At 52.8% G+C, this 16,890-nt stretch overlaps 1 protein-coding gene and 1 long non-coding RNA gene across 5 annotated transcripts; both read left to right on the top strand.

Annotated features, from left to right (window-relative positions):
• Positions 1-146: 146 nt before the first annotated feature.
• Positions 147-5,735, top strand: LOC144334474 (uncharacterized). Its single transcript, XR_013404333.1, has 2 exons — positions 147-308; positions 5,511-5,735. It is a non-coding gene; the product is annotated as an uncharacterized LOC144334474 (long non-coding RNA).
• Positions 5,736-5,783: 48 nt separating this feature from the next.
• C2CD2L (C2CD2 like) lies at positions 5,784-15,516 on the top strand. 4 transcript variants are annotated; one of them, XM_077960543.1, is made up of 15 exons: positions 5,784-6,537; positions 7,622-7,796; positions 8,523-8,618; positions 8,964-9,083; positions 9,253-9,363; positions 9,458-9,574; positions 9,669-9,780; positions 9,927-10,035; positions 10,709-10,773; positions 10,863-10,990; positions 11,080-11,254; positions 11,994-12,095; positions 12,221-12,357; positions 12,448-12,733; positions 14,427-15,516. In XM_077960543.1, exons 2-15 carry the CDS (start codon positions 7,629-7,631, stop codon positions 14,636-14,638), a joined length of 1,938 nt encoding a protein of 645 aa, XP_077816669.1. In that variant the 5' UTR covers positions 5,784-6,537; positions 7,622-7,628; the 3' UTR covers positions 14,639-15,516.
• The last annotated feature ends 1,374 nt before the right edge of the window (positions 15,517-16,890 follow it).

A 16,890-nucleotide genomic window follows, 5' to 3' on the forward strand; every position in this document is an offset into this window, starting at 1 on the left:
GGATACTTCCCTAACATTATTTTAAAGATGTACTACCCAGAGCGGAAATGCCAGTTGCCCGGTTCCAAGATGAATGCCTCCTTGTACCACGTGTCTGATACAGCTCACATTCCGGTTGCACGTCAGTTTTAGCTCAGTCCGCCTCCGTAGGTCAATTTTAAAGGGACCGTACCTTGCCCTTAATCTGGGATGCCTCCGGCTTCAGGAAAATGGCTATTGAAAGGCAGGGGGTGGGGAGGAGGGACGATGGTGTGGAGCCGCGCCTGTTCCTTGCAGGAAACCTGTTGCCAACATAGTCAGAAGCCAAGGTAAACACAACTCAGTTCCCGGAAACGCAGCTACGGTTTGGAAGGATGGTGTAAATTCTGAAGCGTAGATCCTTGAAAAGCCCCTCCCACTCTGTTTTTCTTGTCCTCGATCCTGGTATTTTTTTCTCAGCATCCCACCCACCTTCTGCCCCAGCTGTAGCAGTTAGTTGCCCGGCAACCCAGCGCAGCACTTCACTCAGGGATTGGGAGTACCCTCAGGTCTTGGATTTAACTCGGGACTTCAGCTTGGCCCTGGATCCATTGTACTTAGCGCCCACAAGGAGGAGACGGAGATTTCCAGGCTGAGGCTCTGGAAACAGCTAAGGAGGCAGAGGAATCAGACCCACAACTGACTTCCTGTGAGTCTGAGGAACTCCCAGTCAGGTTTCTTCCTGTAGGTCACTGTGCATTTTGCTTGGCCTCCTGCAGGTCGCTGTGCATTTTGCTTGGCCTGTTCCCCTGCAAACAACAATTCGCCAGCTGTTTTTTTTTTTTTTTTGAGATGGAGTTTCGCTCTTGTTGCCCAGGCTGGAGTGCAATGGTGCGATCTCGGCTTACTGCAACCTCCACTTCCTAGGGTCAAGCGATTCTCCTGCCTCAGCCTCCCGAGTAGCTGGGATTACAGGCAGTCGCTTGGATTACAGGCATGCGCCACCACGCCTGGCTAATTTTGTATTTTTATTAGAGACGGGGTTTCCCCATTTTGGTCAGGCTGGTCTCGAACTCTTGACCTCAGGCGATCTGCCCGCCTCGGCCTCCCAAAATGCTGGGATTACAGGCCTGAGCCACCACGCCCAGCCAGTTCACCAGCATCTTTTTTTTTTTTTTTTTTTTTTTTTTTTGAGACGGAATCTCGCTCTGTCGCCCAGGCTGGAGTGCAGTGGCCGGATCTCAGCTCACTGCAAGCTCCGCCTCCCGGATTTACGCCGTTCTCCTGCCTCAGCCTCCTGAGTAGCTGGGACTACAGGCGCCGCCACCTCGCCCGCCTAGTTTTTTTTTGCGTTTTAGTAGAGACCGGGTTTCACCGTGTTAGCCAGGATGATCTCGATCTGCCGACCTCGTGATCCGCCCGTCTCGGCCTCCCAAAGTGCTGGGATTACAGGCTTGAGCCACCGCGCCTGGCCACCAGCATCTTTATTACCTTTCATTCCCCCACAGGCTCTTAGGCGGTAAATGATTTCCATTCGTCAGAGAGGAAGTCACCACCAGTGAGTTAGGGAAAGGACTCCAATAGCCTAGCACTTTGTCCACTCTTCCCTCTTTGGCATGTTCCAGGAGTCAGGGTCACGTTGACTCTTTTTAAGCTGAAGATAGTTCCTTCTTTCCCTCAAAATCAAATGTGAGGCTGGGCGTGGTGGCTCATGTCTGTAATCCCAGCACTTTGGGAGGCGAAGGTGGGTGGCTCACTTGAGGTCAGGAGTTCAAGACCAGCCTGACCAACACGGTGAAACCCCATCTCTACCGAAAATACAAAAATTAGCCGGGCGTGGTGGCACATGCCCGTAATCCCAGCTACTCAGGAGGCTGAGGCAGAAGGATCGCTTCAACCCAGGATATGGAGGTTGCAGTGAGCCGAAATCATGCCACTGCACCCCAGCCTGGGCAACAGAGGGAAACTGTCTCAAAACAAGCAAACAAACAAACAAACTCAGATGTGAAATGGCTTTTCTACTTGAAAATGGCTCTAATTAACAACAAAAACCCAGATATGTATAAAATACATACATTCTCATAATTTACTTGCTAGTATTCCACCAGATTTTCAGTACTTATCCCACTGCTGTTATTTTTCTGTGTGTGTGTTGTGTGTATGCACGTGTGCCCCTCTTGAACTGGAAACTCCCAGGAGGCAAGTGTTTTCTCTTCCACAGGGTGTCCCCATGGGGCTAGGAACACAGACATCTGTGTACAAGGAAGGCATCATCACACGTAATGAGGCTGAGTCTGAAAGAAGCACTGAGGTGCATATGGAGGGAGCAATCAGTTGTGACCACAGTAAGTGGTCTTGAGGAAGAGAAGTATCATTTCAGTAGATTATAAGAGTAGAAGGACCTTTCACAGGCGGCGACAGTGAGACGCCAGAAGCAGGTGGAAAGGAGGAGCTTGTGGGATCCCAGAGGAGGCAGCATTCAGTTATCCTGTTGATGATGAGTATACTGAGACTCCCTGGAGGTCTGAGAGCCAGTCTGTATCTATTTCCTTTTTTATTAGGAGGCCAATCCTAATAAATCTTCCTTCCCAGCCTGGTATTGGGAAGCTTTGTCTCTTTCTTCTCCAGAGATCATTAGCCCTCCCTACCATCACCCTCCTGGGGAGGGCGGGAGGACATAATCAAAGACGAGATACTAAGGATTCATCATCCACATATACAAGTTACCATCAGAAAATGGTCACTAAGATGCTTGTCAAATAATCTGAGTATTTTTGTTCCCATGATGGTAAAGGCCCAGTTGATTATCAGACTAATCAGAAGGAGAAACAAACAAACACATGATTTTTGGCTTCACTTGAAGTTGTGTGCCTTTCCTGGTAAAGTTCAAAGCATTTTCTTGAATGCTGATGCAGGCCCTAGAATTCACAGACCAGCTGACTTGTCAGTGGCCCTGGACTGAGCAGACAGTGTTTGAGATGCACATCTCTTCTAAGGAGCCCTGAGTGGCTCCCAATGAGCAAGGTCAATCCACTAAATCTGATTGCTAGACAAAGCCTGTCCCAAAAATGTTTCATAGTGCCACAAAGACAATGAGACCCCTCTGGATAGTCTGGGGCTGTGACACTTGCAGGACTCTATCTGTGGCTCTGTCCAGACAGCTGAATCACTCTTTTTCCTTTTCCTCCCACCTCTCCTCTCTTAGTCTAGAAAAAAAGTTGTTAATTAAAAGCAAGCCCCAGGATTTCCCATTCCACTGGTATGGCATGAATGATATTTCAAAAGACAGAAATGGCATAGAAATTCTCTTCTGTTAGTCCCCCTTTTTTTTTTTTTTGAGACGGAGTAGCCCAGGCTGGAGTGCAGTGGCGCCATCTCAGCTCACTGCAACCTCCGCCTCCCAGGTTCACACCATTCTCCTGCCTCAGCCTCCCTAGTAGCTGGGACTACAGGCACCCGCCAACACGCCTGGCTAATTTTTGTATTTTTAGTAGAGACGGGGTTTCACCATGTTAGCCAGGATAGTCTCGATCTCCTGACCTCATGATCCACCCACCCCAGCCTCCCAAAGTGCTGGGATTACAGGCGTGAGCCACCGCGCCTGGCTAGACTTCTTAAAATTACAAAGTTTGTTAATCCCTACTATGTGCATAGGAAGCTCTTCAGTACGGTGGAGGATACAAACTGATATAATTATAGTTGCTTGTCCCCAAGGAGTCTACCTCAGCATATTTAGAGCATCTTGGTTGAATTTGAGGGAAGAGATATGACTAAGACATGGTTCCCACCCCTAGGCAGCTTCCTGATGAATGGAAAAAGCAGACATATAAACAATCAGCTAGACTCTAAGGCAGAATGAAGTAAGTGCTAGATGTCCAAGTAATGGATGAAAGAGGGAGGGCTAGGCTGGGTGCAGTGGGGGGAGGATCACCCGAGGTCAGGAGTTCGAGATCAGCCTGGCCAACATGGTGAAACCGTGTCTCTACTAAAAATAACAAAAATTAGCCAGGCATGATGGCTCATGCCTATAGTCCCAACTACTTGGGAGGCTGAGGCAGGAGAATCACTCGAACCTAGGAGGTGGAGGTTGCAGTGAGATGAGATCTCGCCACTGCACACCAGTCTTGGCAACAGTGACTCTGTCTCAAAAAAAGAAAAAAAAAAAAAAAAAGAGGGAGGACTAACTAGGGAGACTCATGTAAGACTGAATTGTGAAGCAGTATCTGGCAGCATAGGACCAAGCACTCAGTGGAGAAGTTAAGGGAATAAATCAAAGAAGTCGGAGAATGGAGATCACTGGGGTTCTGAGGGTTCCTGAAGGATTCTTGGGGGAAGAGGGTCTTCATAGGGAAACCTTCTACCTGGACAACTTCCTGCATAACCTGCTCCCCTAAACCCTAGCTGCTCTCCCCACTGACAGCTTCCTCCTGCATCCCTGGGTTCTGGCCCTGAGTTCTCTCCTCCCTTGATTTCATGCCTTCTCCTCCCTTTGAGATTAGAAACCCAGACTCTAGGAATCTCCACTGATTTGGCAGTCCAGTGACAGTACATGGGCAGGCCACAGGAGGTTACTTCATTCATCCCCACCTCTCCCCATCATTTCTTACAGGGAAATCCAGGGAGGCCCAGCCTACCCCACCACCTCCTCTGGCTTAGACAAACCTGTTGCTGACCTGTCAGGTTCTACCTAGCCCTGCAACCTCACACTTTAGAAGGCATTGTTTATTCTCTTATTTTCATGTGCTCATTCCTCGGACAACTATTTGGGTTTGGGAGAAAGATACTTAACAACTTTCCATCCTACCTCTTTAAGAAAGGGACTGTGTGCCAAAGACCTTCCCACATGTATGAAGAAGGGGCTCTTGGGAGAAAGTGAATTCCCACAGGATTCCTTTGAATCCTTTTGCAGGTATTTCCTTCCCCTGTCCTCAGCAAGCATTGATGAGCCCCAGTCCTGTAGAGGTTGAATCAACTCCTTGAGTCTAGGAAAAGATGGCTCCTGAGGCCAGAGGTTGGGCAGTGTACCTACAGCACCATTTCTTGAGAGCTTGTTGGGATATCACATACTCGGAGTGCAAGGTCTTGTGGCTGAATCTATTCAGTCCAGTGTTACATTGCCAGCTCCCCTGTCATTACCACCCCCTCTGCACGTGCTCCATAGGCAGGAGCTGTTACTATGGAAATATATTATTTTTAAAAACAGACACACAGCCTGGGCTTGGGAATCTCCAGAACAAATCTACACGGGCAAGTAGGTTAATGGGGCTGTTTCTGGGTCCAAGCTCCAAGAGGAAGGAGGGTGATGATGGTGGGGGGAATTCAAAATTCGGCGTTCTACTCTCAACCTCTCCCAGCTTCAAGTTCTGCTTTCTCTCTGTTGACATCAGCGGAACCTCTGCCAGACACTTCTATCTGGGAGGGATGTTCTGCACCTTCTTACCCTGGGCCTCGCTTCCCCCAGGAAATGGGAAGCTAGAAGTCGCTGAGTCTGGGGGTGTTGGGAGAAGGGGGCGGTGATTTCCACAGGGGTCACCTCCTTCTTAACCTCACAGGCGTCCGACCTGTGGAAATCTAACAAGCACAGGGGAAAGCAAAGGCAGGATCTTAGGTAAGTGAAGTTACTCTTGCCTTGAGCTGAGTGTGGGAGCACCGCGATAGCAAGATGGGGCGAGGTGATCAAAGATCCCGCCTATTTTCAACCCCGGAACCTCCTCCGCTGGCAGCTCGCCCTCCCGCCCTCCTCCAGCGAGGGAGCGCCAGGCTGTCGTGGCCCCGCCCGGCGCGGGTGCGGCTCCTTTAAGGGCGGGTGGGGGCGGGGCGCCGGCGGTGTTGTCAGTGTCAGCTCTGCGCACGCAGCCCTCCCGGAGCCGGTGCCGGCCCGCGAGCCCCAGCGTCTTTGCAGACCAGTCCTCTACCGGGTCCGGCGGGGCCCGCGCGGTGGGAGGAGTCGGGCACTGGCCGGCGACTAACTAGGGTCCGACTGCTGACCAAGCTAGAAGGGACCCGGACCACGGAGACAGAGACCCCGGCGTCGCGACCCCCGAGGACCTCCTCTCCTCGCTCTGTGGCATACACTAGTACTGGGCACTCAACCGCGGAGAGCCCCCGACCCCGCGCGCCCAGCCCCGGGGGAGCCCGCCCCCGCCCCGCGGCCAGCCCGGGCCATGCTCCCCCGGGGTAGCGGCTGAGCCTCAGCCGGGACCGGGACCGGAGCGCGCGCGGAGCATGGATCCGGGCTGGGGGCAGCGGGACGTGGGCTGGGTGGCCCTCCTGATCCTCTTCGCAGCCTCGCTGCTCACGGTGTTCGCCTGGCTGCTGCAATATGCCCGGGGCTTGTGGCTGGCGCGGGCCCGCGGTAACCGGGGCCCGGGACCCGCCTTAGCGGGGGAACCCGCGGGTTCCCTACGGGAGCTGGGCGTGTGGCGCTCGCTGCTGAGGCTGCGGGCTACTCGGGCTGGCGCCGCCGAGGAGCCAGGAGTCCGGGGCCTCCTGGCGTCACTCTTCGCCTTCAAGTCTTTCCGGGAGAACTGGCAGCGGGCTTGGGTGCGAGCGCTGAACGAGCAGGCCTGCAGGAACGGGGTGAGTTGGACCAAGCGCTTGGGTGGTCCCTTCAGCCTTTCTTTCCAGGGGAGGGACTGACTGCTCCTGCTAGGAGGCCAGTTGGGGGTGGGCATTAACGGGGGAACCCTATGGCTTCTCTTCCCCTCCCGGATCAGAGAAAAGGGTGCCGCTAAGGCTGGGGGTTGTAGAAATCCAACTGGGTTCCCAGACCTCCATTTCTGTGGGCAAGGTACTCTGGCTCCAAACCCATGCACAAGTTGCTGTTCTCATAGCAACGCTAATCCCTGTGCTTGAGGGCACTTCCGCCTTGCCTGGGTGCTGGTTGTGTTGGGGCGTGGGAGACAGGTGCACCTGCAGAAGGAATTTGCCTGCTTCTCATGCCACCACACCCATTTAACATTTCATGCCCCAAATCCCTGGTGTGGTCGGGCAGATCCCCAAAGAGCCTGAATCACTCCCCTACCCCACAGTAATTTCACTGCTACAGTCAAACACATCCTCCATGCTGGCCTGTGGTTCTTTGGGGGGTGGGGGAGTGTTCAGGTGGAGAACAGATTGACAGTGCCCTTACCAGTAGATGAGCTTGCAGCTGCCCCTTGAGGGTCAGTCACAAACCAGTCCAGCCTACTTCCTCCCATTGCACCATGGGCATCTGGCCTCCCAGGAAGTGGGGCAGGAAGCGTGGTCATGAGACGGAGATAAGGTGGGAGGTAGAAGTCTCTCTTTTCTGGAGCTCCCTCCCATCCTGGCCCAGCAATCTCTCCTTGCTCTCACAGTCCATCAGCTCCTTGCTCAGAGGGTTCTCTATTTCCAGTCACTATGAATTTGGAGGCTTTACCTTACTAGTTCCCCAGATGCCTGGAAACAGAAATGGCCACAAGAAATTGCTCTATTTCCTCTGTCCAGCTGGCGGGCTGAAAGCCAGATGGCATCTGTCAGTTAATACCTTGCACCCACCTCTTCATCCAACTCTCCCTGTACCTTGTCCCTCGGTCAGAAGCAACTCCCCAGGATAGCTGACTCAGCTGGACATTGGCCTCCCTTGCAGAGGGTGGGGAGATTGAGGTTTCAAGCATCTGTCTCCCCATCTTCCTTGGCCTAGCCTTTGAATGAGACAGCTACCAGAGCAAAGGAGTTGGCTTCCCCTGGTTTGCCAGGCAAATGAACCCTGTGGATTTGTTTCCTCCATCTCAAGACCCAAGGAAGAGTTGCCAGCCAATTCTGTGCTCCTTCCTCAATTCTGTGTCCGCACTGCTCTCCATCCAGGTGGGGCTGCGGTAGGTTGCTTCCATTACTGTGGAAGAATTAGGGAGCAGCTCTTTTGAGATCTAAGCAGCTTTCTGCTCTCTAATACCTTCCTGCTATCTGCCTTGAGGAATTAGCCAGGCCCCTGGACTCTTGAGTCCTCTGAGCTTGTATCTTTTCCCAGTCCCCCGGTACAGATCCCCAAGGCCATGCTAGTCTTCATCTCCAAGAATATGAAGCATCATACTCTTGAGCTTCCACATCCTATTTATTTGGAAGAAGGCTTAGCTTCATTTCTCCAGCTCTTATCTTGGACAAGGTGGCTCTACCACCTTTACCCGTGGCTTAGCCCTTTCCCTCTCTGCCCAGCTATTATATATAGGTGGCAACCAGCACCTTAACTTTTTTCTATGTACACGTTTTTTAGGTGTAGGGTAGGGGATGAAAGGGATGGTGGCGAGAAGAAGAAGGAAGCTCCTGGTATTCCAGAAGGAAGCCAGGGTCTTCAGCTCAAGGTGATCTAGTCTCTGAGGTGGACTAACTCCCCATTGCTCAGTGGCTCCTAGCAGCTACAGGCCCCTGGAGAGGCAGGCTTTGAGGGGACTACCTCCTGTCCTAAAGCCCTGAGCCAAGGAGGGGCCAGAAGCCAGCCTGCAGCTGAGGCCTCCGCAGTGGCAGAGTCCAGCCAGCAACTGAGCAGGCCAGCCCTGTGGGGGCAGCTCCAGAAACCTGATCCTGTGCCCACATTACTCCTTCAGAGCTCCATCCAAATCGCCTTTGAGGAGGTGCCCCAACTCCCACCCAGAGCCAGCATCAGTCATGTGACCTGCATAGACCAATCTGAGCATACTATGGTAAGGGTCTGATGGGCACTGCTGTCTTTGGGGTCCAAAAAGGACCTTTAGTCCAGAGGTTCTTAACCTGGAGTCTGTGAATGCCTTTTGGATCTAAGGATTGACTTCAGGAAGTCTGAGAATCCCATTGAAGTTATGCGCAAAATGTTGGATGTGTGTTTATCTGCATTTTTCTGGGGAGAGGAGTCTTTGGCGTTTATCTGATTCTTTTAGGGAGTTATGATCCTGAAAACATGAAGTCCCTAGGAAAATGGAAGTGGGGAGGGGTCTGCTGAACTATTATAGGGCAGGACAAAGCAGGGCGAGCACCCTTCCCCCACATCTGACCCACCTCGCCGGTCTCAGGTGCTGCGTTGCCAGCTCTCTGCTGAGGAGGTGCGGTTCCCAGTCTCTGTGACCCAGCAGTCCCCCGCTGCTGTCTCCATGGAGACCTACCACGTCACTCTGACACTGCCACCAACACAGGTAGAAGGGGATGTGGGAAACTGAGTTGGGCAGGGGGCGGTTCCATTGGCTCGGCTTCTTCCATTTGTTTCCTCTCTGGGATGGAATTCAGGAAGGGAGGGTCCTCAGGAATTAGGAGTCCTTGGGGAAATGGGGCAAGTCAGTCCAGTCACTTTGTTCCTGTCCGTAGTTGGAAGTCAACCTGGAAGAAATCCCTGGTGAGGGGCTGCTCATATCATGGGCCTTCACTGATCGCCCAGATCTCAGCCTAACGGTGCTTCCCAAGCTGCAGGCCAGGGAGGTAAGGAGGCAGGGGTGGCAGAGAAGAGGCAGAACAGGGAGGGAGGCAGAGGTGGGGGATCCACCTCCTTGTTGTTCCCATCTCCTCTCTACAGAGAGGTGAGGAACAAGTAGAGCTGTCCACAATTGAGGAACTGATCAAGGATGCCATAGTCAGCACCCAGCCAGCCATGATGGTCAACCTCAGGGCGTGCTCTGCCCCAGGAGGCCTGGTGAGTTGGCACCCAAAGCAAAAGATTTGCATGCACCTTGTCCCCAGCGTGCTATGTCAGGATTCTTGCTCTTTGGACCTTCTTCTATTCTTAGGTACCCAGTGAGAAGCCACCCATGTTGCCCCAGGCTCAGCCAGCCATTCCCAGACCTACCCGGTTATTCCTACGGCAGCTTCGGGCATCTCACTTGGGAAATGAGCTGGAAGGTGAGAGCTAGAAGTGGCTGCGGGACTGCCAAGGCTATGGCTGGTTGCAGGTGCTCTCTGCCCCTCTGCCAAGGGTGCAGCCTCTTTATTCTGCATTGACTTTCCATCTTTGATCTGAGCATCTTCTAACTTCTGGTTCCTCCCAGGCACCGAGGAACTGTGCTGTGTAGCTGAACTTGACAACCCCATGCAGCAGAAGTGGACCAAGCCCGCGAGGGCTGGACCCGAGGTGGAGTGGACAGAAGACCTGGCACTGTAAGGAGTAACCCTGCCCCGACCCCATGCTCCACAGCAGAAAGGATCAAACCTTTCCAGCACAGCCCTTGCAGGAATCAGCTCTTGTTTTCAGTAGCCTTTGGTGTGAGCTCCTATTGTATGCCAGGTCCTGGCGTGGGTCTTAGGGATACAGACTTGACCCCCACCCCTGGGTCAATGACAAGCTTGAGGCAGAGACAGGTATAAACAAAGAAGATGGTATAACCACTCCAGTTGAGGTTTATATAATGTGTCACTGCAGTGCCTAGGTCGGGGGGAGATTAATTCCCATGAGGGAATAAGGATCAGAGTAGGCTTCATGGAGGAGATGGCATTTAAACCACACTTTAGAGCAACAGTAGGATTTCATCAGAGTGTGAAAGTATTCTCGGCAGAGGGAAGAGCTGGAGCAAATGAAAGAGGGTGGCTTGCAACTGAGAGACTGGCAAGACAGGAGGGGCAGGGCCAGGGAGGATTTGAATGCACAGCTGAGGAGCATGGTTCCCACTCAGGCCCTGTCCCTTTCTCTTGGGATGAGAGAGAATTTGGAATTGGAGCATTTGTGCCGTTTTATTTATGTACACAGCTCTCTGCCTCTGGCCTGTGATCCACTCAAGTGTGGGTTCAGCTTGCTAATCTTCCCCTTCTTGCCCCATCTCCTCTTGTCCCACAGGGATCTGGGCCCCCAGAGCCGGGAGCTGACCCTCAAAGTGCTGAGGAGCAGCAGCTGTGGAGACAGTGAGTGAGGGGCGGGAGGGGCACCCCTGGGTGGGTGCAGAGTGGAGCCTGGCCGTAGGCCCAGCTCATAGTGCCATCCCTTTCCCCAGCCGAACTCCTAGGCCAGGCCACACTGCCTGTGGGCTCCCCCTCCAGACCACTTTCTCGAAGACAGGTATGCCCACTCACCCCAGGGCCAGGGAAAGCCCTGGGACCAGCAGCCACCATGGCAGTGGAGGTAAGAAGGTGACCCCTGGGGCAGTGGGAGGACACAGGGGATGGGCAGTCTCTGAGGCTCTGCCTCTTCTCTCTCCCACCCCTGGGCAGCTTCAGTACGAGGAGGGCTCTCCCCGGAACCTGGGTACTCCCACCTCCTCCACTCCACGCCCCAGCATCACACCTACCAAGAAGATTGAGCTTGACCGGACCATCATGCCCGATGGCACCATTGTCACCACAGTCACCACCGTCCAATCCCGGCCCCGTATAGATGGCAAATTAGGTAAAGAGAAGGAGCCTGGGAGCCCAGCTCTAACCAGGGGCCTGGGACTGCAGACCCAAGGCGGGACAGTGAAAGAGGAGAGAAAGCCTTAATTCCAACTCCCCCTGTTTTCAGATATTCCATTCCAGTCCTACCACATCTTCCTCCCAATCTTTGTCTCTTTCAAATTTTCTGTTACCTTCTGCCATTTCCCCAGCAATTCCTCTCACTCTACCACCCTTCTGGATCCTCGTGCCCCTCCTCACACAGGACTGTTGCACTCCCACCTTCCAGCTTCTCCTCTGGCTTTTCACAGGTGTCCTTAGCCCTAGCTGACTATAAATGTCCATCCTGCTACCCTCAGCACTCCAGTACCCCCTGGGTTCCTCCAGCAAACCCAGAGGCCTCTGTGGCATTTCTGCCCCACTCAGTGGGCCCCCATGGTACTTCGGCCATTATAGGGGCCCCCATGGAATTGCCCCAACCTCAGGGGACCCCAGTACCCCCACTGTCCCCCCTCCATATTTTCATAGCATCTCCCCACACCCTCAGCAGGCCCCATGGCACTTTCCTACACTCCCATTAGCTCCTGGGGTGTCTTTTAGTCCCCACGGCATCTTCTTAATCACCCTTGTGATTAATCACCCCTCAATCATTCTTGCCCTCTGAGTCACCCAAAGTCTGCATCTCAACAAAGACAGTAGGGGTGGGGGCCACTCTGAAGCACCTCCCAGCTCACTGACCCTCCCCCACCCACCAGACTCCCCCTCCCGCTCCCCGTCCAAGGTGGAGGTGACCGAGAAGACGACGACTGTGCTGAGTGAGAGCAGTGGCCCCAGCAATGCCTCCCATAGCAGCAGCCGTGAGTGGGGAATGGGGTGCATGAGTGTGGGTTGGTCCTGGTGCCCCAGCATCAAAAAGTACTCTGAGTTCCAATCCAAGAAAGAGCCAGGGAGAAGTCAGGTTATCCATCCTTTGCACCCCCAGCAGGGGACAGCCACCTTTCCAACGGCTTGGACCCTGTAGCAGAGACAGCGATTCGCCAGCTGACAGAGCCCAGTGGGCGGGCGGCCAAGAAGACACCCACCAAGCGCAGCACTCTCATCATCTCTGGTGTTTCCAAGGTAACAGGGCTCTGGGAGAGGAGCTGGGATGGGGAGAAAGCCCTAATGAGTCGGTCACTCCTGCCCATTTAAACTCGTCCCTCCTGCCAGGTGCCCATTGCTCAGGACGAGTTGGCACTATCCCTGGGCTATGCGGCATCCCTGGAAGCCTCAATGCAGGATGATGCAGGGACCAGTGGAGGTCCCTCTTCACCTCCCTCAGACCCACCAGCCATGTCTCCAGGACCCCTAGATGCCCTCTCCAGTCCTACAAGTGTCCAGGAAGCAGACGAGACAACCCGTTCGGATATTTCTGAGAGGCCATCTGTGGATGACGTTGAGTCGGAAACGGGGTCCACTGGTGCCCTGGAGACCCGCAGCCTCAAGGATCACAAAGGTAGGGGGACGTTGGCAGGGTGCCCCTCATCTCTTCTTTTATACACATATCATGACCTGGGGGACCTCAAGCCAACGTGCCTTCTCTTCTCCCCTAAGAGACAGCCGGAGTTCCCAGCCTAGTTCAGCCAAGCTAGCCTAGAGGAGGGAACTTGGTGCCTTGGTTCCTGGCCTAGATCTGACATGCTTGTGATAGGAAGGGATGCCAGATTATTTCCCTTTACCTCCATTGTTCTTTCTTCCTGAGTCTAAGTGCCAGTTTTCCTGTCCTTTAAAAAAAAATTATAAAAATTTATTCCCAGGCAGGGCGTAGTGGCTCACGCTGGCACTTTGGGAGGCCAAGGCAGGCGGATTACCTGAGTACAGGAGTTCAAGACTAGCCTGGGCAACATGGCAAGACCCTGTCTCTACTAAAAATACAATAAATTGCTCGGGCACAGTGGCACACACCTGTAATCTCAGCTACTCAGGGGGCTGAGGTGGGAGGATTCCTTGAGCCTGGGAGGTTGAGGTTCAAGGAGGTTGAGGCAGTGAGCCATGATTGTGCCATTGCACTCCAGCCTGGGTGACAGAGTGAGACCCTGTCTCAAAAAAAAAAAAAAAAAAAAATTTTCCGTGGTTTGGCACAGTGGCTCATGCCTGTAATCCTAGCACTTTGGGAGGCCAAAGTGGGTGGATCACGAGGTCAGGAGGTCAAGACCAGCCTGGCCAACATGGGGAAACCCCGTCTCTACTAAAAATACAAAAATTAGCCAGGTGTGGTGGCAGGCGCCTGTATTCCCAGCTACTCGGGAGGCTAAGGCAGGAGAATTGCTTGAAGCGGTGGGGCGGAGGTTGCAGTGAGCCGAGATCATGACACTGCCCTCCAGCCTGGGTGACAGAGTGAGACTCCGTCTCAAAAAAAAAAAAAAAAAAAAAAATTCTTCCCTTTCATTCTGCACCCTCTCCCCCATGAGTATAAGAAATCCTACCCCAGGCCAACCCTTGGATTGTCCTTCTGGCAGCAAGACAGGCTGTGACCAGTGGTGGTAGTTCTTCTAACTTTAAAAGTTGAGAGGCTCACCCTAAAACATCTTCATTCCTCTACCAGTGAGACTATCAACCATGGATGGATCTATTTTTTAAGCCTGCATCACTTCTTGAGATAATGAGGTTTCTACCTCCAAAGCCTGCTGGGTGAGCACCCTGCTCATTATACTGATTCTGAATTTACCTCTTTGAAGTTTCTAGATGCACCACTTCCTGCTCACAGCCTGGAATTCGGTTAACAAGTCAGTGTCAACCCACCTTTCCCTTCATGATTTATAGGCTTTTGGGAGTACCTTCTGGTAGCTTTTGTCTTCCCATAGGAAAGAGGCCCAATCCCAGTTTGTCCTCACAAAGCAGCCAGCCCCGTGATAACTCTTTTGCGGGCAGAGTTAGGAGTGTACACAGATCTCCACAAGTACCACGATTTTTGCCTCAGGAAGGATAAAGCACATGTTTGTTTATGCTTTCGTTTTCTTTTTTCTTTTTTTCCACGAAGCCTTTTGGAGAAGTATGTTTCTGCTTTTTTTCCTGAGGAAGCCTGGCTTCTGGGCCACGGGACTGATCCTGTCCACATCCTCGATCCCTCCATTCTCGGTCATGTCTCTGCCCCCGTCTCACCCCACCCCGTGCCCCTCTCTGCCTTAGTTTCCCCTCTTCCCCTGCAGTGAGTTTCCTGCGCAGCGGCACTAAGCTCATCTTCCGCCGGAGGCCTCGACAGAAGGAAGCTGGCCTGAGCCAATCACACGATGACCTCTCCAACGCAACGGCCACGCCCAGTGTCCGAAAGAAGGCCGGCAGCTTTTCTCGCCGCCTTATCAAGCGCTTTTCCTTCAAATCCAAACCCAAGGCCAATGGTAACCCCAGCCCCCAGCTCTGAGGACCCTCCTTACTTCCTGAGCTAGGAAAGGGCACAAGTTCTCTTAGCCCATTCCCCACCTCCCCTTCCATACCCCTTCCTGGATCTCCAGCGCCTGGGCCAGGAAAGTCCTCTGGGTTCCAGGAAGCCCTGTCCACCCTGGGCCACGGGGCTGGTTGGAAGGATATTTGGAACGGGAAGCACATGAGAGGTGGGCACCCGTTGCCGAGGACATAGATGAGGGACTGGTGGCTGGGAGGGAGAGAAGGGCCCTGTCTGGCATGTGTGGGCATTCCCCAGAAGTGTTTGCCTCCTGCTGAGCCTGGTCCCTGAGTGGAGTCCCAGGGTGCTCAGCTCTTCAGCTGACCCTTCCTCCCTTATTTATTCTCTTTTCTATTTATATGTGTGGCTTAGGACCCTCCGTGAACAGATGATAGAGGGCATCTCTCCTAGGTGACCCTTCTTTTCTGTCCCAGGAGGGTGGGTAATTCCCTTCAGGATGGGGCTCCCACACCTCCCTCAGGTCCCCACTCAGACCAGCACCCGTGTCTGCCTCTGAGAGTGTTGGCAGCTCACAGACAGCAGGGCCGGCCCGGGATGGGGGGCAGGTACTCCCCACCTTTCTGCCTCCCTTCCTGCTCCTCATCCCTCCCTCCCCCTTTATTACCGTTTTTTGTACTTGATGCCTTCTCTGTGAGCAGTGGCTCTGTGGGAAGGAGGGAGCCGGGAGCCTGCTGGGAAGCCTTCCCCAGAGAGATGGCTTTAGGGGCTTTATTTAAAGACTGTGATGGTGGAGCCACGCAAGGCTGCACCTCTGTGTGTTGGGAGACGATGATGATGTCCATTGCTGTGTGATGGCTTGGAATTTAATTTATTAAAGTGAAATTGGAGTTTATAAACTGGACAACTGGTTATCCTTTGAAAGGCAGTAGGCAGCCAGGCTGTGACATGGATGGTGTGGGAGGATGAGAGACGGGCCCGGATAATGAGGTTGGGTAGATGACACACATTGTGGATCTGCTAAGAAGTTCCTGCAGGGAAGAAGGGGCGTGCAGAGAAAGGATGGAAGAGACAGGAGGCTCTGGAGTGTGAAATTGTAGCCAAAAAGTCAATCGACTAGTACAGGTTAGTCTTCATTCCCCTTTCTGGAACACACTCCTCCTTCTAGGATGTAATGGAGATCAGAGCTTGGACCCTGTAACTAGACTGCCTGCCTGGGTTTGAGTCCCAGCTCCTCTAATTACTTGTGTGACCTTGGGCAAGTTATGTAACCTCCTCAGTGCCTCAGTTTTCTCATCCGTAAAATGGGAACTTCAATCATCATAGCTATCATTTGGCTGTGGATGAGAAGTAAATGAAGTGCTGAGTAAGTGTTAACTGTTGCCTCAGAAGAAACTGGGAGGGGGAAGTCTTAGAAGTGTTTCAACATAGAAAAGCTCTCATTCTGAAATGTGGGCAAATTTCAGGGATTGATAGATCCTAGCAAACTCTTGTGTCCCTGGTTCCTGTGCTGGGGATCTTATACAGGATTTGAACCAGGTAAGCTGCTACAGGATATTGGGCAGAATGCAGGACCAGGAAGCAAGAAAACTGAGTCTGCCACAAACAAACCAAGTGATCTTGAGCAAGCGACTTCTCCTTTGGGGACCTCAACTTCCTCATCTCTAAAATAAGGGTGACCTGGATAATCATTCAGTTCACTTCCAGCCTTGACATCCTATGACTACCTACATCTCAGGGTGTTTAGGGCACATGCCTTTGGGTAGATAGCATGTGGAAATTGTTACTGTTCCCCATGCTCCTGTCTACACTGTTAACCAAATATGAGATATCTGGGAAGAATGGAGAGCATAGATATTTGGCTTTTTTTTCAATTAGATAATTTAGTTTTATATATTTGGGGGCACAAGTGCAGGTTTCTTTTTTTTTTTTTTTTTTTTTTTTTTGAGACAGGGTCTCACTCTGTCTCCCAGGCTGAAGTGCAGTGGTGCGATCTTGGCTCACTGCAACCTCCGCCTCCCCGGTTCAAGCGATTCTCCTGCCTCAGCCTCCCGAGTATCTGGGATTACAGGCACATGCTACCACACCCGGCTAATTTCTGGATTTTTAGTAGAGCCAGGGTTTCACTATGTTGGCCAGGGTGGTCTCAAACTCCTGACCTCAAGTGATCCACCCGCCTCAGCCTCCTAAAGTGCTGAGATTACAGGCGTGAGCCACCGCGCCCGGCCTAGTGCAGGTTTCTTTTTTTTTTTTTTTTTTTTTTTTTGAGACGA

This window comes from Macaca mulatta, chromosome 14, assembly GCF_049350105.2.
Source record: "Macaca mulatta isolate MMU2019108-1 chromosome 14, T2T-MMU8v2.0, whole genome shotgun sequence".
In the NCBI taxonomy this organism is placed as follows: Eukaryota; Metazoa; Chordata; class Mammalia; order Primates; family Cercopithecidae; genus Macaca; species Macaca mulatta.

Excerpts from the sequence above, each read along its gene's own strand:
- C2CD2L (XM_015115892.3), top strand. The coding sequence starts at position 6,184 with ATGGATCCGGGCTGGGGGCAGCGGGACGTGGGCTGGGTGGCCCTCCTG. Across the intron at positions 6,538-8,522 it reads AGCAGGCCTGCAGGAACGGG|AGCTCCATCCAAATCGCCTT; the intron begins GTGAGTTGGACC and ends TTACTCCTTCAG. Across the intron at positions 9,084-9,252 it reads TGACACTGCCACCAACACAG|TTGGAAGTCAACCTGGAAGA; the intron begins GTAGAAGGGGAT and ends TCCTGTCCGTAG.